The sequence below is a fragment of the Phascolarctos cinereus genome, unplaced genomic scaffold (genome assembly GCF_003287225.1).
Source record: "Phascolarctos cinereus isolate Bilbo 61053 unplaced genomic scaffold, phaCin_HiC Scaffold_1;HRSCAF=81, whole genome shotgun sequence".
NCBI classification, from domain to species: Eukaryota; Metazoa; Chordata; class Mammalia; order Diprotodontia; family Phascolarctidae; genus Phascolarctos; species Phascolarctos cinereus.
Window position 1 is genome coordinate 56,083,371 of NW_027555514.1, and position 23,773 is coordinate 56,107,143.

At 37.3% G+C, this 23,773-nt stretch overlaps 1 protein-coding gene across 3 annotated transcripts in view; it reads right to left on the minus strand.

The window, feature by feature from the left end:
* Positions 1-23,773, minus strand: part of NSUN6 (NOP2/Sun RNA methyltransferase 6) — a 36,456-nt gene that overhangs the window by 5,573 nt on the left and 7,110 nt on the right. For 2 of the 3 annotated variants that reach the window (XR_002320714.2, XM_020966901.2), the window contains exons 5-9: positions 22,147-22,312; positions 15,046-15,127; positions 8,912-9,031; positions 4,712-4,850; positions 1,131-1,279 (exon numbers count right to left, since the gene is read on the minus strand). Coding sequence is in view for 2 of the 3 variants with exons in the window: in XM_020966901.2 (XP_020822560.1) it covers positions 1,131-1,279; positions 4,712-4,850; positions 8,912-9,031; positions 15,046-15,127; positions 22,147-22,312 (656 nt within the window). In the remaining variant the exon portion in view is untranslated. The remainder of the gene's footprint in view (positions 1-1,130; positions 1,280-4,711; positions 4,851-8,911; positions 9,032-15,045; positions 15,128-22,146; positions 22,313-23,773) is intronic. The other variant, XM_020966902.2, reaches the window with a different exon arrangement.

A 23,773-nucleotide genomic window follows, 5' to 3' on the forward strand; every position in this document is an offset into this window, starting at 1 on the left:
CGCTTGAGCAAGAAGGAAAGCCTGTGGAAAGCTAAACAGAAAATTCTCCGGGGAAAAAGGCAGAAAAAGAAAATTTTTTTATTTCTATTACTAATCTGGCCTTTACATATCCATGAGAAGAGAGAAATTTCATGGGAACCAATGAAAACACCACAAAGAAAGTATTACTCACATTCAATTTTAAAGGACTGAGAACCAGCTAAAAAAGTAGATTGTTCAAACTGAGTATTATATTCTGAAATCAATTTATTATTCCTGGATAAGAGTTAAAAGGTATAAATTATGTTTCTCTACACCAATGAATTGATAATTTTTATAGTGAAAGCCTATTTCCCAATGATTAATTGTCCTTCATTCTCAAAGAGGACCAAAATGATATCACTATGTTAGAGTCAAGTTAGAGTGTGCCCAACTGTGGCTGATCAGACCAATATGAGTTTGGAATGCTCTACCACACATTGGGCACAAGTATGGGAACATTTGGGGTGGATTCTCTAAATTTGTGTATCTCGCATTTCTTTTGAACTACTTCAATTCTGCTTTGCACACAGAGCACCTTCTCTGATGAGGGCACACCATGCTGGGCAGTCCTAAGCCAGTGTCTCCCATGTCACATAATCAATTCCGAAGTTCTGAAGAGAGACCTTGAGAGTGTCCTCAGATTGCTTCTTCTGACCACCATGTGAGTGCCTGCCCCGTGTTTGTTTTCCATAAAATAATCTTTTAGGCAAGCATACATCTGGCATTTGAACAACATGGCCAGACCACTGGAGTTGCACTCTGTGCAGTAAAGTTTAAATGGTTGGCATTTTAGTTCAAGAAAGGATCTCACTGTCTGGTATATTATCCTGCTAGGTGATCTTCACAATCTTTCTAAGTTCAAATCTGGCCTCAAATTCTTACTAGCTCTGTGACCCTACTTAAGTCACTTAATTATTTCCCAATAGGCTGAAGTTGAATGTATAAAAGTTTCTGTAGGTATCATTGATATAACAATAACCATCAGCATAATTTTAAGGTTTACTCAACATTCAGAGGAACTAACCACATGGACCTATACTAGAGCCTCTAACAATATGCCTCTTTGAAATGTAAAATTAGTGAAATGAAGCTGAATGATTAATACCTACCACAGTAAAGAGTTTTCTTTGTAATGGCTGATAAGATGTCACTTCCTTTAGAGTCCAAGTGTAAGCCATGTTTGGTCTCTGTCCCATCCCACTACAAGGAGCATCAAGAAGAATTCGATCAAAGGACTCAGGTAAGAATGGTGGTCCCCCTGTAATTGGAATTATGAGTATGTTTCCAACTTACCCTAACAAATCTGGAACAGATACCAATGACTATTGAAATATTACAAGTATCAGAAAAGACATTTAGTAATAACAGATCAATAAGAGCAATAATAACAGAGAAAAGCTTTTCATCTCACCTAAGAAGTAATATGTTATCACTGGCCTAAACTTTAACACAGATTTTATGTAGAACCTTTAAAAACTGAAACTGTAATAGTATTTGGGATGTGTGCTGATTACAATTTAATGTCATATGAAGGTCTAGGAAAATGATACCTTGTAGCCCAATTCCAGTAAGCAACTTTAAATAAGTCTCAGAGTCTAGAATCAACTCCAGTGCAACTCAAGATCTAGCACAGCACAAACCAAGGAAAAAGACCCCAAAGAGGCAGTTTCTGAGGATGTGGTTCTAGCCCTCAGCTTTGACAACCTTTATTCCAACCATACACTGAAAAAGCCACGTCTTAGAATGGAGGTCCTCTGCTTAGACTATAATCTCTTTAGCTCCCCTAGTTCCCATTCCCTCACTCTCCTTTTGATCTCCAGTCCCTAAGGGCCTCCACATTCTCTCAGGCATCAATTCCCTCAGAGTTTAACTTGTCTCACTAGATGATCCAGACCACATCGTCACTTCTTAGTATAATGCTATCCATGAGTAAGAATCCCTTTCCTCCCACCTTTCTGACTTTCAGGGAATCAGGTAAGTCATTTGACCTCTGCCTTGGTCTCAGTTTCGTCATCTCTAAAATGGAGATAATTGCACATCTCAAAGGATTGCTGTGAGGCGCCAACATTAAGTAATGTAAGACACGTAATGTACCTGACCAACTGTAAAGCTCTATCAGGCATCCTTTGCACATAGTCACTCCCTTTTAAAGAAAGCCACACAGCAAGCTGCTTGGGTCCACGACAGAGCCAGGCTATCTGGTGTCACCCGGCCCTTCAGCACTGCTCAGAAATTTCTGTCTTTGTCTCTACTTCACACATTTCTCACAGTGATTGCTCCAAACTTCTGCGCTTCTCACCCTGCCATCCCAACACACACACACACACACACACACACACACACACACACTCAGCAGGACTTCCCTGCTTACTTGTCTAGCAGAATCATAATCTGGCAGCCAGGTGGCCTGGACAGAGATCATGGGGACTGGAGTCAAGAAGGCCTGAGATCAAATCCATTTTACTAGTTGTGTGACCCTGGGCAAGTCACTTCACTTCTTGCCTGCCTCAGTTTCTTCACCTTTAAAATGGGAATAACAGCACCTACCAACCTTGTAGGGTTCTTGTAAGGATCAAATGAAGTAATAATCATAAAGCATTGAGCACAGTGGCTGGCACACAGTAGGTGCTTTTTAAATGCTTATTCCCTCTTCTTTCCCTCAACCCTCCCCCACCACCTTTATTTAGGCTCATAGATTTAGAGCTAGGAGGCCATCAAATCCAATTCTCTCATTTTACTGATAAGGAAATTTAGGCCCAGAGAGGTTAAGTGATTTGCCCAGGGCCACACAGCTTCAAGGGTCTCAGGCAGGATTTAAACTCAGGTCTTCCCAACTCTAGGCTCAAGGCTGAAATCCACCATGCTGCCACACTGCCTCAGGATCATCTGATATTTCTATATTCTGTACACTTCTGTACTCTTAAACTCAAAATCTGTTTATCTTCACCCATTCTCTACTTCTTGTAGTTTGTCTCAATTAGCTAACATTTATAGGCCTCTACGACATGCAGGGCACTGCAATAACCACTGGGGATACAAAGACAGTTAAACCTAGACTCTTCTCAAAAGTAGTTTACTTCATAAGAAGCCAGAAAAGGAATGCATGCAAATAACTACAATCAATGGGACAGTGACAAAAGCACAAAGTGATTCTTTATAAAGTGGTATCAGAAGTCTGGGCAAGGAGATGAGGCACAAGAAAACAGGAAAGGTCAAAAAAACTAGGGATGGAGCAAGATTCAGTTTAGTGTGCGCACACGTGTGTGTGTGTGTGTGTGTGTGTGTGTGTGTGTGTGTGTGTGTGTGTGTGTGTACAGCTGCCGTGTGAGAAAAGGCTAGAAGAGTGGCTTCTGTGCAGAGGATGGGGGCTCTGGATCACCAAGCTCCTGCCTTCTCTACTCTATCTGGCAGCCCACCAGGAGTAGCAGGAAGTTCTACAGACCACTGAGAAAGGCTAGACTGGCATCAGAAAGACCAGCTGGGGAGCTGGACACGAGCTGATGGCTGCACTGAGAATGGGTGAGAGGAAGCACGAGCAAGAAATACAGCAGAGGGAGAAAAGAAAGGTCTGACAACTGACGGGATGTGGGAGGGCGAGGGAGGGGCCGGGCTTTGGGGGATAAGGACTTTAATACTGGGCATGTTGAACTTGAGGGGCCAATAAAATGGTCGAGTGGCAAAATCCAGCAGGCAATTATCAACACAGGAATGGAAGCCTAGGATGACACTGATGTGAAGGTATAGATTTGAAAGTCATCTACACAGAGGTGGCACATGAAGGGGAGGGATCAGATGAGATGACCAACAAACACTGAAGAAGAGAAAATGGTCGAAGCAAGAACCTTTAAGGACATGTACCTTGAGAGGTGCCAGGAGAAGAGAAGATTTCATTCTTTCCAAGGCACATGACCAAGTTAGGCTAGATGACCTAGATTCAGACATGATCTTATTACTGTTTTATCTTAACTAGCAAGTAATCAATTCCCTCAACAAGCCTAGAAATAGCACAGCCAAGAACACCACCAGTTTAAAATATAAAGTCATTCACAAAAATTTTACAGATAGGATTATAGAAGATTATCAGCTTTATAATGTCACAAAACATAAAGAGTAATAAAAATAAGGTTATATAAAGTTTGGTGAGAGACCCAATTATGCCAGAATATCCCCAGACTACTTAAGGATGAAACTGGAAGCACAACAAACAAATGAAAAATTAAAAAAATCTATAAAGATTTCCATAACAAAACTTTTTTTTCCATCAATGACATATATAATATTGTACTAATTTACCATAATTTTTAAAAACACATACAGTGGCCATCACATTAAAAATGTCATCTTAAGGCAAAATATGTAAGAACTTAAAAAAAAAGTGAAAATGAGCTAAGAAGCTGAGCTGTTAAAACAACAACAACAACAACAGCAACAACAACAACAACAAAAAAGCTTAAATTATAACAGAAGGTTTTTGTGATACCCGAAATTAAAATGAATGCCTCTATAAGGTAGAGGGTTTATAGGGTTCAAGTATATTAAACATACCCACTGTGCTAAAGTGCCCTGTTTTCACCATCAAGGTTGCAAAGACTTACAGATGCTAACATGGTTTTAACACAACTAACACAAATTTGGTTAGTATTTGTCTCTAAAATCTAGTTTCAAAAGCTTTTAAAATTAAAAACCTTACCTTGTCCGTTCTCTGCCTTCCCAAGTGCCTTTGTCCCATTATAGCAGAAGGCCCTGATACAGCTCAACTGTAATAATGCAGCATTTCGCTTTATTTTTTCTACTTTGTTGGGTATTTTGTCCAGTGCTATTACTTCACCCTACAGAAATTTTTTAAATGAAATATAAATCCAATATAGTCATTAACACTTTCAACAACATGTGAAAATTCATAAGAAAATATAGTTTTTCTCCCCCTACTCCTAATTTTAAGAACAAATTCATTAAATAAATGCATACATTTCACTACTATAGTAGGGAAGGTACTAAAGATATGACTAACCATACATTTTAGTGCTTTTCTTTTATAAAACATGTTTTTTGCCAACATCTTTTTTAGCTTTATCTTTTTTAGCTGATTTGAAAGATAGCTTGACTTTAAGAGAAAATACCCTTAATCTAAATAAAACTGGAAAATTAACACAATGCCAAGCTACTTTTAAGCAAAGCTCAAAAAGAAGTATAATAATAGTATTTGCAAAATGCCAAAAGGAACTTTGAGACAAAATATATCTTCCAGAAGTAAACAGAACAATCATTATCTTGTTGGATGACAATGTACCCTGTACCCTACTCACCTCTTGAAAAACAAAACTCAACATTCAGTTCTTATTGCCCTTAACTCTAAGACATACTTGCACTGGATGCTTATTCATTTTACTTTAACATGGCTCAAGAATTTCCTTAATCTGTGTGTTATATGTATACATACACATATATATATATATATGTACACATATTCTCTAAGATATAACTATATGAATTGTTACAGTTGAAATCAGAAGAAAAATACAAGCCAAAGTATATTACAAATAATATTACAGTATGAACAAATATTATGGTTTGTTAATTGTACAGTAAAAATGGTACATGTTGACAAAAAAAAGGAGAGAAAAGTTTAACACTACATAAAAAGAACAGTCAGCTCTATCACTAGCTATTGTACAAAGATCAACGAGCCCTGCTCATCATAGAGAGAGTGGCTTATCACAAGAATCTTAAGATTATAAAGTATAGCTAACAGGGACCTTAGAGGTCAAGTCTAACCCATTTATTTTAGAGATGACTACCCAGAATCACACAGCAAGTAAGTGTCTGAAATGAGACTTAAACCAAGGTTTTCCTAATTTCCAAGTCCAACACTCTATGCAATATGCCATGGCTGCCACTCTCAAGAAGTTTGTATGAGGTGATAAGTACCCACACTAATGAAATCATGAAACTTTGAAGTATTAAGTAAATGGGACTTAATATGAAGTAGATCTGACCTTTTAAATTTATTACCTTGTTTTTATCGTTTTTGTACTTGCATCAATGACCTAAAATATGCTAATTAATTGTAACAGCTTCAATAGCCTCTCCCAAAGAGTATTCATGCCAATGAAATCAGAGATCTCTTGACATATTAAAGATATTCCTATTTTATTTAACATTTTTCATATTCTTACTGAAGCATATTCCACAACTCAAAGGAATATGGACAGGATTTAAAAAACAAAGGGTTAAAGAAAAATACTGTTAGTGAAGGCTGGAAATATCTTGTTTGGTGACAAGAATTAATTTAATAGCCTCAAAATATGTGAGGAACAATGATACAGTTTTTTATAACTAAGAACAGGAATGAAGGAAATGAGTTTAAGATGTAGTACAAAAGATATGAACTAGTCATTAAGAATAATATCCTGACAAAGAAAGATTTAAGAAACTGGACTGGGTTAGGGAGGATATGGTTAAATCTCCTTCTCTAAGAGCTTTATTTAAAAAAAAACAACCCTCTTATTCTTAACCAAAATGCCTTTTTCTTTCATTTGACTGAAAACAAAAATACCAAACATTGCTGATACAAATAAAGCTAGATTTGGAATTAAATTTTTGGCTAATTATTTTTCTAAGTTGTCTCTATGCAACTTCACTATACTGTCCTATTTACAACACAAAGACATTTTGCTCATACAAAATCAATAATTACAAGATATACTTTTATTTAGATAAACATATAATCCACATCCATAAATTCAAGTGAATATTATTCACTTTTTTAAATGGTCCACTTTAGGGTGCAAACTATGAATGTGCTTAAAATAGGGTTTAATTTAAACACAAACGTGCATAAAACATAACCACAGCATAAAGCAAGGCAGACGTAAATTCAGTTCTCCTGGCACTTCATGCTAACTGTTTGCTGAAATAGGACTGCTCAATCCTAAAAGAATTACACTATATGTATCCACTTTTCTATTTGTAAGATCTCTTCCTTGAGGTGATTTATAGGATTAGCTACAAAGGCAATTCTCTATAATAGAAGATTTGACATGACATTTTGAGTTGTTCAGAAAAAATCTGAGTAAAATTCTAGATAAATGGACTGCGAAAATAGTAATGAATAGCCTGAGCCTGCAAATCAGTGGATTTTGTTCCATGCCCTTTCCAGAATTTCACCTTTCTAATGTAATATTTTGTTTTCCTGAATAATGTCACTTATCTGGTCAATTAATAAGCACTACAAATTACCAGAAAAAATGTTTATAACTATCTTAGCCAATGCAAAATAGAATATGACCCAGATAATGAGGTTTCTTTCCTCTTGCACTTCTGGGGGAGTATAACTAGCATCAAGAAAAGATGATTTGATAGAATGGAGGATATTCTGAGATGTTTTGAGGGGTTTAGAGATATGCAATGGAGACAAGAGGGATGGCCTTAATTATCTCAGTAAAGTTGAAGGCATAAAGCTTCTTCTGAAAGGGAGAGAGAAGAGATGGTATAAGAATCTTGTGGGAAGCATAACTGTCAATCAAAGAAAAATAAAGATTGGAGTGCAGTAGTCAGATCCCAGTTGAGGTTTTATACAGTATCTATCTCTAATCAATCAATAAGTACTTATGTTCCAAGCACCAAGGGATACAAGAACAAAGAATGAAAGAATCTTTACTTACAATGAGCTTATATTCTAATGGGAAGACAACTACAACTACAAATATATACAGCATAAATATAAAGTTTATATACCTAGAGTAGCTAAATACAAGGCATTTGGGAGGGAAGGCTTTAGCAGTGTGAGGGATGAAGAAATGCTTTCTGCAGAAAGCCTGAGCTGAATCTGAAAGGAAAAGAAGCACTCTATGAAGGGGAGATAAAGATGAGTTCATTCCAGGCACGGAGCATAGCCAGTGCAAAAGCAAGAGGTGGATGGAAAATCTCGAGACAGGAACAAGAGTCAAGAGCATCTGACTGGACTGGAGAGTACGGGAGAGGGAACAAGAGGTTGGGATGAGGTTTTATATGGCTTTAAAAGCCAAACAGAGAAGTTTATATTCTAGAGGCAACTGGAAGCCACTGGAATTGGTTGAGTATAGGACTCAGTCATAGGGTCAGATTTATGCTGAAGGAAAATTACCTTGGCAGCAGTGTACAGGATGAACTGGAAATGATAAGAAATGAGGCAGAGAGACCAATTCGTTTGATGCTGCCAATAATCTAGGGGAGAGACGATGAGGGCCTGAACTGAAGTGGTAGCTGCATTAGCAGCAAGTTGGGGCCGGAAGCAAGATATGTCTCTTGAACTCCAGACCTCCATTTCCAGCTGCTCTCGGAGGGCATTTCTACACTGATATCCTACCACCAATTATTATTCTTTATTTCTTTCATTATCCTTCCTGCAAAAACTGCAACTGCTTTTGATTTTACTATTTCTGCCGGGGCAGTATCCTATGTTAACACTGCCAGCTTTGACACTTCTCTGCCCTTCACGTCTCCTAGCTCTTGTCAATTCCACCTCTGCAGACTCTCTTGCCTCAGCTACTTCTTCTCTAATCTCAATGCTATCAGCCTGATACAGCCCACCTACCAGTGCTTAACAAGGGAGAAAAAGATTATCATGCTCCCAAGAAAATAAAGAAAAAACATAATTTACGATGATAGAATTTACTCCAAGTTTTCACAATAAATAAAAAAAGACAGAACTCCTCTATTTAGGATCTACTTAAGGTTTCTGCAGAACTGAACGCATCCTCACTTTTACAACTACGTTTAAACTGTTCGTTTTGACTATGAAAACCCATCAATTAATCCTCATAGTCAGAGGTTAGAAGGTGCCTCTTAGCTGACTTAAAACCCAGACCTTCCTCATTTAAAGATAAGATCTCCCTGACAGCAGTCTTACCTGATCACGCATTAATGCTGCAATATGGGTTGTTTTGCCTCCAGGTGCTGCACACATATCCAGAATCTTCTCTCCTGGCTGAGGATCCAAAACATGGCTCACCACTGCAGAAGGCAAATTCTGAAGGCAGCAAAATAAGGAAAAATAATCCCCCTAAATAACTCTGAATTAATTATGATCACCGCTGAAATGACTGGAATGCCATCATACTAAAAATGCACACAAACATATTTCCTCTATCACAAGTACTAAGGATCACATCTACCTAAGCCCTAACAACGAGAAGAAATACAAGCAATCTCCCTCATCAAACTGTCATTGCCAATGGCCCCCACGGAATATACCAAGCACAGTTAAAGCACAGTTAGTTACTGCCACTTGAAAGTAAATGTTCTAACACTCACATAACAAATTCTGGCAATGTGACTAATTTGCATCATCTAGACTTTAAGTGATTCCCGTGGTGTACAGGCTTTTCAAAAACGACTGTTATCACAAAAAGTGCATATACACCACAGTTTTGTTTTTTTCTACATCTGAATTCAGTACAAAGGTGCATTGAAAGCCCTGCCCGCCTCCCATGAATATTTTCCTTTTTAGAAATAAACTTTATTAATATGTTTTGGTTTTTTGCAACACCAGAATCTATCCCAGTATCCCTCCTTTTCCTGGAGAGCCATCACATATAAAGAAATAATATCTAAGAAGAGGAAAAGAAAAATATTAGCAAAACCAACCAACAAATTGAAAAAGTCTGAAAATACAGACCACGTTTCACATTTGTAGACCTCCTACATCTGCAGCGAGTGTGGGAAGAATGTCTTCACGTACCTCTTCTTTGGGGCCATATTTGAAATTTGTAATTGTGCAACACTCACTACTGATTTTTCCCCACCGTTTTTTTTTCAATAATTTTTTAAAAACAAGAGTAAAGGAAGGAAACAGGTGAAACATTCGTTTACGCTTCTGATATCACCTGGAAAGAATGTAGTTTTTTTCCCCACTAAAAATGAGAACAAAATCTAAAATCTCGAGTTACCTATTATAGAAGACTAGGATAATTACTACTATAGCCACTACTAATCATAATGGTATGACATTTATACAGGACTCTAAAGCACATAACATGCTTAATCTCATTTGGTCCTCACAACTATCTTTATTCCCATTTTACAGTGGAGGAAACTGAAGCTCAGAAAGGTTAAATGACTTTTCCAAGATAACAGAACCAGTGTCTGGCATAGAATACAAACATAGATCAATCCCAGACTCAAATGCGTCACCATACAACTGGCAGCCAGGAGGTTAGAGAGTTGAGCTTCCCAAACACACTCAACTAAAGCAATTTACACTTACAAGGTTATTCAATCCCTTTGAAATTCTGATTTTCAAGGGAATGAAAATCAAGATGTAGATGAAGCAGCCCAGGGAGGGAAAGGGGTGGAGGAAATTAATTATGCCTCTCCTGGAGCAGTATTAGAACAATTCTCACATTTCTCTCCCCCAATTTTAATTATCATTTGTCAAAAAAATGTGGAAGAATAGCAACAATACTATTTATTTTTAATGCTTAAATTCTACCCAGTTTACTCAAATACTGAGTCATTCTGGATCTATCTACATGTAGTCATTTCACCAAGGACTGCCTGTATTCAGAAATGCTTACAGGATATCTAGGGAGTCCAAAATACTTCTTAATAAAAATGTTAATGGTTGAGAGGTGGGAGTAAGGGGTACACCAGAAAGTAATTTTTGTTTTTAAACTACATAAGGTAATTAAATTAGTGAATAATTTAGACACCTAAAATATGTTGGAAAATACAGATCAGGAGAAAGGCAGAAAAGAAGCCTAAAAACTGTTTAATCACGCAGATGCCCTGATGTACTCTATTCCAGGCCAGGCCTAACGTAGTAAAATTCAGGCTCAGGATGCTCAGAGAACATCAAATGCAATTTTTAAAACATTACTGATCAAAAGAAATTGAAAGAATAAAACTTCTAGACTCATGATAGAAAATACTATCCACATCCACAGAAAGAACTATGGAGTCTGAATGCAGATCAAAGGATATTATTTTCTTCTTTTTTTTTCTTTCTTTCTTGTGGTTTTTCCCTTTTGCTCTGATTTTTCTTTTACAATATGGCTAATGGGGAAATACATTGATTATGACTGAATGTGTATAGCTTATATCAGACTGCTTGCTGTCTTGTTGCGGGGGGGGGGAAGGAAAGAGAAAAAGACCTGGAACTCAAAATCTTATAAAAATACTATTGAAAACTATCTTTACATGTAATTGGAAAAAATAAAATACTATTAAGTGGGGGGGAAAAACAATAAAACTTCTACTTAAAAGAGAGATAAAAGGCTACTGCTGTCCAGTCATGGATGCAATCCTAGCCTTAGTGATATTCAGGCAAAGCAGCCCAACCACTCTTCAGTGCTGGTCCCTAGGGTGCTTCATTCACCAGCAGCCCAAAACAAGGACTGTTCCTACCACACAGAGATACAGCATCACAAACCAGAAAGCATCATATTTTTGTTTTTTTCTGCTAGGCTATGGGGTTAAGCGACTTGTCCAGGGTCACACAGCAAGTACGTGTCAAGTGTCTGAGGTCAGATTTAAACTCAGGTCCTCCTGATTCCAGGGCCAGCGCTCTATCCACTGCATCACCTAGCTGCCCCCAAGCATCATATTTTAAGAGACAGTAAGCAACTGATTACTGATGTGTGCAGTCAGACTACTGACTTGTTAAAGTAAAGATCCAAATTAATACAAAAGAAGAGAGGAAGGAAACAAGCATTCATTAAGTGCCTCCTATGTGTCAGGTATTGTACAAAGTGCTTTACAAATATCTAGTTAGATCTTCGCAACAACCCTGGAAGGCAGGTGCTATTATTGCACCCATTTTACAGTTGAGGCAACTATGGCAAACAGAGGTTACGTGACCTGCGCAGGGTCACACAGCTACCCTGGGGCTGCATCTGAACTCAGGTCTTCCTCACTCCTAGTCCAGTGCTCTGTGGACTGTGGCACCACGCAACTGCCTCAGAAATGAGCTGCCAGTGTACCTTATTTGAGGTAGCTGACACATTGAAATTCACACTCCCACCTTTTTATGGTTCAAACTTGTGATTTCATCTGTGTAGGGCCCTTGAAGAAACTACCTTTACCAATGCACATCCCTACACTGAAATCACAGGTCAGGAAAAAAATTTAAAGGCAGCCAATCAACAAGCTTTTATTAAGCACTTACCAGAAATTATGCTAAGTACTGAGAAGGCAAAGATGAAAAAACACTATTCCTGCTCTCAAAGAGCTCACATTTTAATCAGAAGACATGTAAATAACTGGACACACATAAGGGCAACTAGAAAGCACAGTGGAGAGAGTGCCAGCCCTGGAGTCAGGAAGACCTGCATTCAAATCCAGCCTCAGACACTAACTGTGTGAATCCTGGGCATGTCACTTAACCCTGTTTGCCTCAGTTTCTCATTTGTAAAATGACCTGGAGAAGTGGAGAAGGAAATGGCAAACCAATCCACTATCTTTGCCAAGAAAACCCAAATGGAGTCACAAAGAGTAGGACACGACTAAAGCAACTCAACAACAACAACATGAGATCAACAGAACAGATGGAAGGTGATCTCAAGGTGAGATCTGAGCTGAGTCCTGAAGGAAGGCAGAGAAGCCACGGTATGGAGGTAAGAAGGGCCAGCACAGGAAATAGGCAATACAAAGGCAAGGAGCCAGTGTATGGAGCGGCACGTAAAAGGTAAAAGCAAGTGGGCCAATGTAACCAGAAGGCAGAAGTGCAGTAGGGAGCAAAGTATAAGAAGACTGGAAAGGGGAGGACAAGGCCAGGTTTCAAAGGGCTTTATCACTGATCCTGGAAGTAACAAGCTGCCACTGGAATTTAGGAGTGAGGGGAGGGGTGGAAGGCATGCAGTTAGACCTGAGCTTCAGGATAATCATTTTAGCAGCTTAGTGGAGAATACACTTAAGGCAAGAGAGACCAAGGCCACTGCAATAGTGTGAGGTGATGAGGGCCTGAAAAGCAGATGCATACAGGAGACAGTTGTGAAGGTGTAAAGGACAAGACCCAGCAACAGAATGAATATGTGGAGTAAGTGTGACAAATGCTGGAAAGGACTATAGTACTGCCACAGTAATAGAAAAGTTGGGAAGAAGGGGAGGTTTGGACAGAAAGATAATGAGCTGTTTTAGACATGTTATGTTTGAGATGTCCAAAAAGCAGATGATGATGGAGGACCAAAGCTCAGGAGAGAGACTAGAGCTAGACATATAGAACTGGGATTCATCTGTGTGGAATGATAACTGAAACCACGAGAGTTAATGAGATCACTAAATAAGATAGTGTGGGACAGATAATTCTTATATTTTTGGCAGTCTTTTGAAGCCAAAGGACCCCTTCTCAGAATAACATTTTAAATACATATATAAATAAGATCATAAAAGAAACCAAATGTATTGATATACTGTTATAAAAATATTTTTTTATTGTTTAGGTTTTTTGTTTGCTTGTTTTTGCTTTTAGGCAACTGGGGTTAAGTGACTTGCCCAAGGTCACATAGTTAGTAAGTGTCAAGTGTTTGGTCTAAGGCCGGATTTGAACTCAGGTCCTCCTGACTTCAGGGCTGGTGCTGTATCCACTGTGCCACCTACCTACCCCTAAAAATGTATTTTTTTTTAAAGCAAGTTCACAAACCTGATTAAGAACCCCTCCTATAAAAAGAAAAGCAGAAGGTCTACAATAGAGCTCTAGGGAATACCAACAGTTAGTGGGCATGTCCTAAATGAACATCCTGCAAAGAAAGCTGAAGATGATCAGTCAGACATGTAGAAGGACTACCAGGAGAGAGAAGTTTCATGAAAGTCTAGAAAGGGGAAAGCATCCAGGAGGAGATGGTGCAATGGTGCAAAGAATGAAAGAAAGACTAGGATTATGAAAAGACTATTAAATTTGCCAATTATGAAATCACCAGTAACTTTGCAGAAGGCAATTTTAGTTGAATGACAAGGTCAGAAGCTAGATGGCAAAAGGTTACGAAGTAATGAGAGGAGATGAAGTTTTAAAAGTACACTGTGTAAGGGGGCTTTCTCAAAGAGTTTAACTGAGAAGGGGAAGAGAGGTAACAGAGTGGGATGGTCAGAGAGAGGCTTGAGAAGGAAAAAAAATGACTGGACCAGTCACTGTGGTGAGTGGGACAACAAATCAATCAGGGAGACATAAAAAGAATGCCTTGTCACAAATGAGGGCCCAGTGGAGATTATGTATTATAAATTTCTAAGAGACCCAAATCAACACATTTGTGATTTTTTCCAGCTCTGTTCTGCAGCATGTGAATACGAGAAGAGGTGGCAAATGACGAGAGTAATCCAAAAATGGGAACTGGAAAAACGGGATCAGGAAAAGGACAATGGGACAAAAGATGAGAGAATAATCTAGGGTACAGCTGAACTGGTTCACCAAGAGGTCAACAAAGGGAAGGAAGGAGAGTGCAGCCAGTGGGGACCAAGGTTACAGAGAGAATGAAGAAGGATTACAGATCAGAAGGCACAGGAAAAGAGAATGATAAAAGATTATGATCAAATAATGAGATTTCAGAGTGCATGAACAACAAAGTAAAATAATTGTAGGTCATAACAAAATTAAGTGTTAGAACATCTCTGTGTGCAGCTTGGTAGAGTTTAAAAAAAAGGATAAAGGTTGCAAAATTACAAATATTTACTGTTGATCCAAAATTAAGTTAGAAAATATGAAAACAGATCATGTAGGATTTACAACATCAAACAGGAGCTTAATCAAGTAAGTATTTATTAAGTGCTTATTATGTGCCAGGGATTGTACTATACACTGGGAATACAAATAAAATGTGAAAATAGTCCTGCCGTCAAGGAACTTATATTTAAATGAAGATATCATATACAAAAAAGAAATACACAAAGTAGAAAAATATATAACCTAAGTTAAAGGGGAGTAGGGAAATGGCTTTCTGCAGAAGTTGAGTCTTGACAGAAGCCAAGGATTCTAGGAATTGAGATGAGAAAGGATAGCATTCTAGGCCTTACTCTATATTTAAATATCACCAAATAACTTATGTAGATACTTACCTGCAAAAACAAGGAACTGGACAGTACACTGTCAAATGAAGGGCTGAGATACACTGGTTCTGTCATTCGTATACCTATGCCTCTGAAATGTAGGAATCCTTACATTAATCTGACTTAAATTACATACTGCACTCAGTTTACATTTCTAAGAAAACAGTGAACATAGTATAACAAAGATACATTTTTCAGCCTTCCTGAAATCATATTTATACAGCCCAAAAATTTTAAGAAAAATTTATTCTTGTTCCAGAAGCCAAGATGGCAGAGTAAGAGTAAGTAGCTCTCACCCTTGCATATTGAAAAACCCAGAGAATACTGCCCCAGGAAAAATCCTGAAATAGTAGAGTCAGCAGAAAAATGTATTCTTATTCTTTTTAATTTCTGCTAGAAATTTTGTGGGACAATGTCAGAGAAAATTCTTCAAGGGAATGTGCTTGTTTTGTTAATTTTTCATTTAACTATAAATGACACTAAGATAAAATTTCCCAAACTTTTAATGAACTTGAAAGCAATGAATACCTGAATCTATACCTGAATCTATATCTATATATATTTAATATGACACTTAAAGTAGTAATAAAATTTACGACCATCCAATAAATATTAACTGAACTCTAGGTACTCTAAATGTAAGATTTTGACATACCAGCTGTAAAAATTGAATTATATCAACAGTGAAATTCTAAAAATAAAGTCAAAAGACATAAAGATGTTACCCCTAATGAAAAGGATGGCTCATGGGTTCTCCTTAAAAAAGAAAACAAAGGAATTGATAAAGTGGGTTTCATCATGATATCCAAAGGAAACATAAAATATGATTTCATAGTACACTGGTTATCCTGGTTTGCAGTACTCATGAGCAAAAGAAAAAATTACTATGCAAATATGTGCAGCTTATACATCAACATCCAATGAAAAAGAAAATTCTATGAAGAACTTAATAAGACCCTCCAAATTAAAACAACATATATTTGGATACTTGGTAACTTCAATGCAAAGTGAGGCATAAAGTAAGTTGGTTAAGAATGTTAGAAAATAAGGATTAACAAAAAAGCTTAAGAGGTTAAAGGCCTGCAACCTAATTCAGAAGTCTTGTGCCCATATACCAGGAATACTTTTTTGTTCCAAGAGACAGGGAAAGGTTCTCGGCATGGTAACCAACAAACATCACCAAACAGTAAAAAGGACTTTCTTAACAAAAACAAGAGAATTATTTACTGATGTAGGAATTGTACCACAATCAATTGCCCAAGGACCCAAGGACAACATCAAATTAGGGAATAAGTAAAAGTAAAAAGACAACAATGAAATATGGCAATAATTTGAATCTGACATTCAAATGCGCTATCAATGCCAAACAGTGGAATGTTGGAAAAAACAAAACAACAAAAACAAACAAACAAACAAAAAAAGATGCTGACCATGATTGTCATCATTTCCCACAAAAGTTTAACCAATATAAAGTGGCTGTCAAAAGGGAAAGGCCAAGCGAACCCAGGTACTGCTATGGCCTGCAACCATTTGATCTCCTTTGTCAAGCAGAGAGAGAAGACACCACCATTTAGAATTAAGACTTATTTTTAAAATGCTAGAGAGAACAGTGGTAGAAAATTATGAGTATTATCACTTCTTATAAAAGAGAAAAGTAGCAGGAATAAATATAAATGCCTGCCACAGAACAGGCTTGTTGACTTAACTTGGTGAGTTGGGCAACTGACTGAACAGGTAAGAAACTGATGCAAGTCTAAATAGGACGGAGATTTCGGGGTGGAGTTGCTATTACACAAAGGAAGTAGAGTGGGGTGGTTAAGCTGTTAAGAGATGATAATTGACTATAAAAAGTTTTACCCAGACCCTTCGCTTGAAGTATAAACTATCAATAGATCAAAGAAACAAGGCTGAGAATCACAACCTTCCTGGAGAACCGGAAAATTGTACAGTAAACTTCCAGTCTGCAATGGTTTTTTATTTCTGCCACAGCCAACTGACTGTTATCGGTTTTCCAAATGTAGCCTCATCTCTCTCTTTGAGGAGTCAAAAGTACTCAAAGAATGCTTCTCCATACTCTACTGTTAAGGGGTACAAAGTGTTCTGAAGAAAACAGAAAAGAGGCTTCAACTGTCGGGGAAAAGGATCTGAGATAGAACCTAGGAGAAAACCCTTCTCAGGATGCATCAGGGTAAAAAGAGTATTACACAAAAGAAAAGGAAAAAAAGGAAGGAAGAGGGCAGTTGTACAAACAGACATTAAAAACTGATGAGACTTACTTAAGAGGAGAGAGCTCTTATGCTCTTAGGAAAAATTGCTTGTCCTCCAAAGAATGATACATTGGGCATCAGAAGCTATTAGGTATAAGATCATCCAACATGATTCTGATGAAGATGAGTGTTGACTGAGGAAGCTACCTGTAAATCTGGTAATAACAATAGCAAGATCTGTTGTCTCCTCCAGCTATCCAAGACATAACAGGAGAATTCCCCCAATGAATGAAAGCTGCCCAGTTCTAACGATTAACATAGATACAAATGGCATTGTCATAAGTAACTTTAAAAGTATTATTAATGATTATAGAGTCTTGACCAAGAAACCGAAACCCAGAAGAGTATAAGGTTTTGCCTGGTTTGGTTTTGGGAGAAAGTTAGTACAAATGTACTTTGTCTGATGTTTTATAAAATCTAAGCATAAGGACTACAAGCTGAAAGGGATGGAGGTGAAACAAAACTGCCTACGTACAGCTCCCAAGTTAGATACAGTAAAGACTAACAACAAAGAGGGAAGAAAAGTAGTTGAGACACATAGATGTTCACTGGCAACAAAATGCACAAAAGTGGACAGTTTTAAAATGTATGGCTTCGAATAGCTACACATAAATGCCCAAAGTTTAGGCAACAAACAAGAGGAACTAAAGGTCCTAACGTAAGTAGGCAAAATTCATCTCATAGAGATCACTGAGATCTGATGAACTGAAATAACTTATTTTAAGAAGGGATATACCTTATTTTTTTTTAAAAAAAAAAGAGTAGGTAAAAGAAGAATGGGTAACACTGTATATTAAAAAGGAACAAGAAGGGGGAAAGGGGCAGGTAGGTGGAGCAGCGGATGGAGCACGAGCCCTGGAGTGAGGAGGACCTGAGTTAAAATCTGGCTCAGACACATGATGCTTACTAGCTGTGTGACCCTAGGCAAGTCACTTAACCCCAAATGCCTCACCAAAACAAAATGAAACAGGAAAGTCAATGGAAGGAGAAACAGTGATTTTGTCTTTGGAGCATATTATAGACAATCCACACAGAAAAAGGAAAACAGATGAAAAGTTTGGCAAAGAGATCATGAGCCTGGAACAGAGAGACGATGTAGTAGTATCGGGAGATTTCAATTATCCAGACACCTGCGTGCTGAGCTCGCTCTCTTTCTACAAAAACCAGAACAGCTAATAACTTTCTGTCTGGCCTTAATGTGAATTTCATTTTTCAAAAGGCCTAACAACCAGCAAGGGAAAATTCTATTCTGGATCTAATTCCTATAGGAAGGAATTGGCTGCTGGGGTGGAAATGATGGGAACCCTAAGAAGCTCCCTATAGTCTCCTATAAGAGGCTTAGCTTAGAGAATTCACAAAGACACACGGGGTTAACTGTACTGGGTCCTTTCTTAAAGGTACTCGGAGGCTGAAAACATTGGCAGACGTAAATTCTGACCCTCTGTCACTGATGTTCGAAAGATCATTGAAAATAGGAGAGGTACCACAAGACTGAAGGGCTAATGTCCCATTTTACCTAAAAGGGAAACTGTTAAGTCTGTAAGCTATAGGCCAATAACCTTAACTTCAAAAAAAGCTAATACAATTTTCAGTTGCATTGAAAGGCCTAATTTCCAGGAATAAGAAAATGAAAGTCCCATTGTACTCTGCCCTCTTCAAACTTCACCTGGAGAACTTGGTACCATGGTTTAAAAACAACATTAATAAGTTGGAGAGTGTTCAAAGGAAGGCAACCAAGATGATGAAGGGCCTAGAGTCTACGACATAAGAGGACAGGTTGAAGGGTATGTTCAGCCAGAAGAAGAGAAGACTCAGGAAGGTATTATATAGGTGTCATCAAGCATTTCAAAGTATGTCATATGGAAGATACAGCGGATTTTTTCTGTTTAGCCCCAAAAGCAGAACCAAGAGCAATGAGTGGAATTAGCAAAGAGAGAAATTTAGGCTTACTGACGGGAAAACCTTCCGAATAATTAGAACTGTCCAAAAGCAGAGCGGACTGCCACCAGAGGCGTTTAGTTCCCCCTCGGTGCTGCTCTTACAGCAGAGGCTGGATACGTTCGACTGCAGATTGCTCTTGTGTATGACTTTGCTCAAATAACTGAGGAGTTACCTTTGAACTCTGAAATTCTGTGGCTCACCGATGGCTTATTTGCATCATGACTGACTTCTCGATTTGACTGATTACCTAGCCTTCTAGACCCGCAGCAATTTAAGGACCTTTAGTACTAAGTTTACTGGCCATACGTCCCAATACTCTTGGTTCTGAACCCCATTTCAATAGCTCTGTCAGCCACTAGCAGCTTGGTATGAGTCAAATACAATCCATTTACTGTGCACTGGAAAATATTTAGCATCTACCCTTTTTGCCTTGGAATAGCCTGAATGGAAGGTCTCAGGCTAACTAAATTGGTTACAACTTGAGTTGCTCAGTGTTTTGACTATTGGGTGTCTGTTTAAATTATTTTAGCAGGTGAACAGTACTTTCATATAATCAAATATATTCTTAAATGTCAAACGAATAAACCCAACATAGAGGAGGCCTGTTTATAAGACTGCAGAGAAAATTATCTGAAAGCAGGTTTATTTATCTCTGTGATTGTAGCTGATTTAAGCCAGCTGGAACTTGTGCAACCAAAGCGTCCCAACACTGCTGCTTGGATAATAAACTATATCCATCAGTATACTAAGATAACTCATCTCTAAATGCTAAAAATAATATAAATGGGAAACTGTGTTTAAGTTTAGTGTTTATGGTTTTACCATATCTTTATCTTTTTTTGGAAAGCTTTCATTTGTTTGAAAATAGGAGAGGTATCACAAGACTGATGACAAGCAAATGCCCTAACTTTCCAAAGAGAGAACAGAATCTGAATGCCATAGGCCAGTGGAAAATTTTCTTTTCCCTACATATCAACAGACTGAGATAGAAGTTATAGCAAACTGGCTGAGTAAGACTGAATTACAAAAATAATTCTAAAGGTATAGCTGTTTGCCCTCTGCAAAGCATACAGCCTTACACAGAAAATAAGGGCAGAAAACCAAACAGCATAGTGCCTAGAGCTTTAAATGAGCTAAGAGGAAAAGAAAATGAGTACTCCATCTATAATGTTCGAAAAGAAGTATTAAAAATATGTTCAGTTCCCTGTTATTTATGTATACTATTATACAGAGACTCTTCATACCATTAATAATCATATACTATGCATGTAGTAGATCATATGGAACTATTGCTTGCTTTAGAAAAATATGCCATGGAAATGAAGCCATATCTGACTTTGAAAGACACAGAAAGTCCAAATGATGGAGGCTCGATTTCCTCCAGAATAGTTCATTTCTATCAGCTAGAACCAAGGAAACTTGCCACCAGAGACAGAGCTGCAGCCATTATCCACAAGAGTGGTTTATCTACAGTCTTCAAACGTATCATTTAATAGTTTACTTCATGAACACGAGTTATGGACAAAATTTTGGAAGAAAAGGCTGAAGGTTGAAATTAGGGTTAAATAAGGTTTAAAGATTATATGGGGATTTAACTTATGTAAACTACTGCTTACTTCTTTTTACATTAATGATCAAGAATTGATGCCATCTTGATATAATTTGAACCAGACTATGATTCTGAGCTTTGTCATCAGTAGATGTAATCTGGACTGACACTACAATTGGACAAAGAATTGAGGTGTAGAATTGAATCAGGAATTAGAAGGTGAGATGGATGGCATCTGAAAAATGGCATTAGCACTCTCAAGGATTCCAAGATTCTTTTTTAAAGCCCCTCATCTTAAAGCCAATGTTGTTCTGGTAATACATTGGGTCTGGGAATCATGAAATACTACAATCTCCAAAAAAATCAAAATTGCAGGTGATTCTCAAAGGCGAAGTATGGTAACTGTGCCTAAGAAGGTGTATACGAAATCTGAGAAAAATTACGTATGATGAGAAAAGGGGATGAGCTGAGCATCTGGAGAAAGGGAAGGATAAAAGATGGAAATCTCATCTGCTACAAGAGGCATATCATAAGTATATCAGGTAGATCACCGGTAAAATATATAGAACATCATCAGCAATGACAATAATAGCTAACTCTATATAATACTTACACTATGTGGCAGGCACTATGCTAAGTGCTTTATAAACATTATCTCATTCGATCCTCACAACAACCCTGAGAGATGGGTGCTATTATTACCCCCACTTTGTAAGTAAGGAAACTGAGGCAGACAAAGGTTAAGTGACTTATCCAGGGTCATAACAGCTAGTAAGTGCCTGAGGCTGCATTTGAACTCAGGTCTTCCTGACTCCAGGCCTGGCAGCTCACCTAGCTAGCCATGTGAATATGCCACATGAGATAGGGAGGCATGGATAGGTTATAGTCTGCTCTAACAGAGGAAGTATGAACACTGATGAGATCATGGATCAACTAAAGTAGGAATTACTTTAACCATTTATATGAATTCTATCTTTTTTTCTATTTCCGACCTTTAAATCATAAAAGTGTGCCTTTTCACAAAATTCCAATGATTAGCCATAGGTTCTTTCCATTCAAACATATTTAGTAAATATTTTAATTGAATAAGGAAAAAAACACATAGAGCAAATCTATTTCATCAAATAAAAATAACACGGCAAACAAAAAGGTAGACATTTGCTTGCCTTCCTTGACTTGACCATATCACTCTTTTACCTAAGAAATTTGATTTCTTTAAAAATCATTGCCTGCTTTCTAGACAAATTGACATTAAATAAATTTATTCACTCTTATAATGAAATTCAAAGTATACTTAAAAATTTTTAAATTTTCTTTAAATAAATAAAAGAATATAGCTCTTTAATAAAACACCTTTTAACATACGTCAGTGGACTGCTCAAACTGAAAATTTCATTGCGGCTCAGTTCAGAAATCCCATTTCCAAGAAATACTTTTTTTCCATCAAATTCTTTGGCTCCTTTTTTACATTTTCCTTCAATATCAGAATAAACAGAGACAATATCTCCAGCTTTCATAACTAGAAAAAGGAGAAAATTAAAAGATCCCATTAAATTGTGTTTTTTCAAAGAAGAAACATCAAGGGAGAGACCTTTACAAAGATCTCTCATGCATCAAACCAAACTTATCTCATCATTTTAATTCTGTCCTTGACCAAAAAATATCAGATTTTAGTTTTTTAGATCAGGGCTAATGGCAAAGTTAATTTTGCAATTCTTTCAAAGAAGAAATGTCAGAAGGGCAAATTTCTCACTTCCTTCTTGTGAAGAAGGTAACATTACTGCAGGTCAAATCCTATTTCAGTAAATACCACTTGAATGCAAGTATTTTCCAAGTCTACTTTTTGTGGAAGAATCAATACAACAAAATAACTTTTATAGATATGTATTCTCAACTCTTCAAAAACTTGGACAAATGCCAATTAGCAATATTTTTAGGATTCTTTTCTGGTCTCTTTAAAAAAAAATTTTCTTAGTTCATGTAAGAGGCAATGTTTGTGGAATAAATTAAGGTATATTATTTGCCATGAGAAGATATTTTTACTCTAAGCCTCATTAGCTGGGGAGCAGTAAAAAGAAGCTGGTGAAGTTAAAAGGAGTAAGATTGGTTTGGTGTTCATATAAATTATACAGACAATACAGTTTTAGAAGATTTGGCAAAAACTATTTGCCAGACATAAATCAAACAGTATCTTCTTTGTGTCATGCTGCCTCTAGCCTTCTTATCATTTCATACACATAAGAGAGTTATAACTATTTGCAAACCAGCTCACTTCTAAAGAACTTCTGTGTGCTTCTCTCCCAGATGGAACAGTCATAGGTTCTGAATTATGCCAAACTGCGTTGCTGGTTCATACAGCGGAAGTCTTAGAGACCCGAGGTAAGTACTTCAGCTTTATCTGCAATCTTCACACTACTATGCCACTCAATCCTACAGTTAAATTAACTTAGCTGGTTTTTGTTTTTTGCAAAGATGGGGACAATTTTATTTGGTTTGGACTTATTCCTTCTACCAACAAAGACCAGCAACTATTCGAGGGCTATCCGGAGCACTGAAAGTTTAAGCGAATTGCCCAGCTTCACATATAGTGTAAGAGGCAAGATCTGAATCCAGGTCTTTCTGACTCTAAGGCTGGCCATGCAATCATTACACAATGTTGTCTCTCAAAACTGTGAGTGATGCAAATATTATGTTCAATGTCTCCAAAAAAATTAAATGTTTTCTTGAAGTCTTTCATGTAAGGAATTCAAGTGTAAACTGAAAAATAATTATATATTATGAAAACATTGCAATAAAATTGGTAATTGTATGAAATAAAAATTAAATTTCTAAAAATCAAAGCATACCCCCAAGAAATTACTATTAGAGCTGTTAGATTAACAATAGGCCACGTATACTAGCTATTTTCTTTTCAAACAATTTAGCAAACAAACATTAGTTATATAAAATGAAACATTTCTTCACATTTTAATTTGCAAAA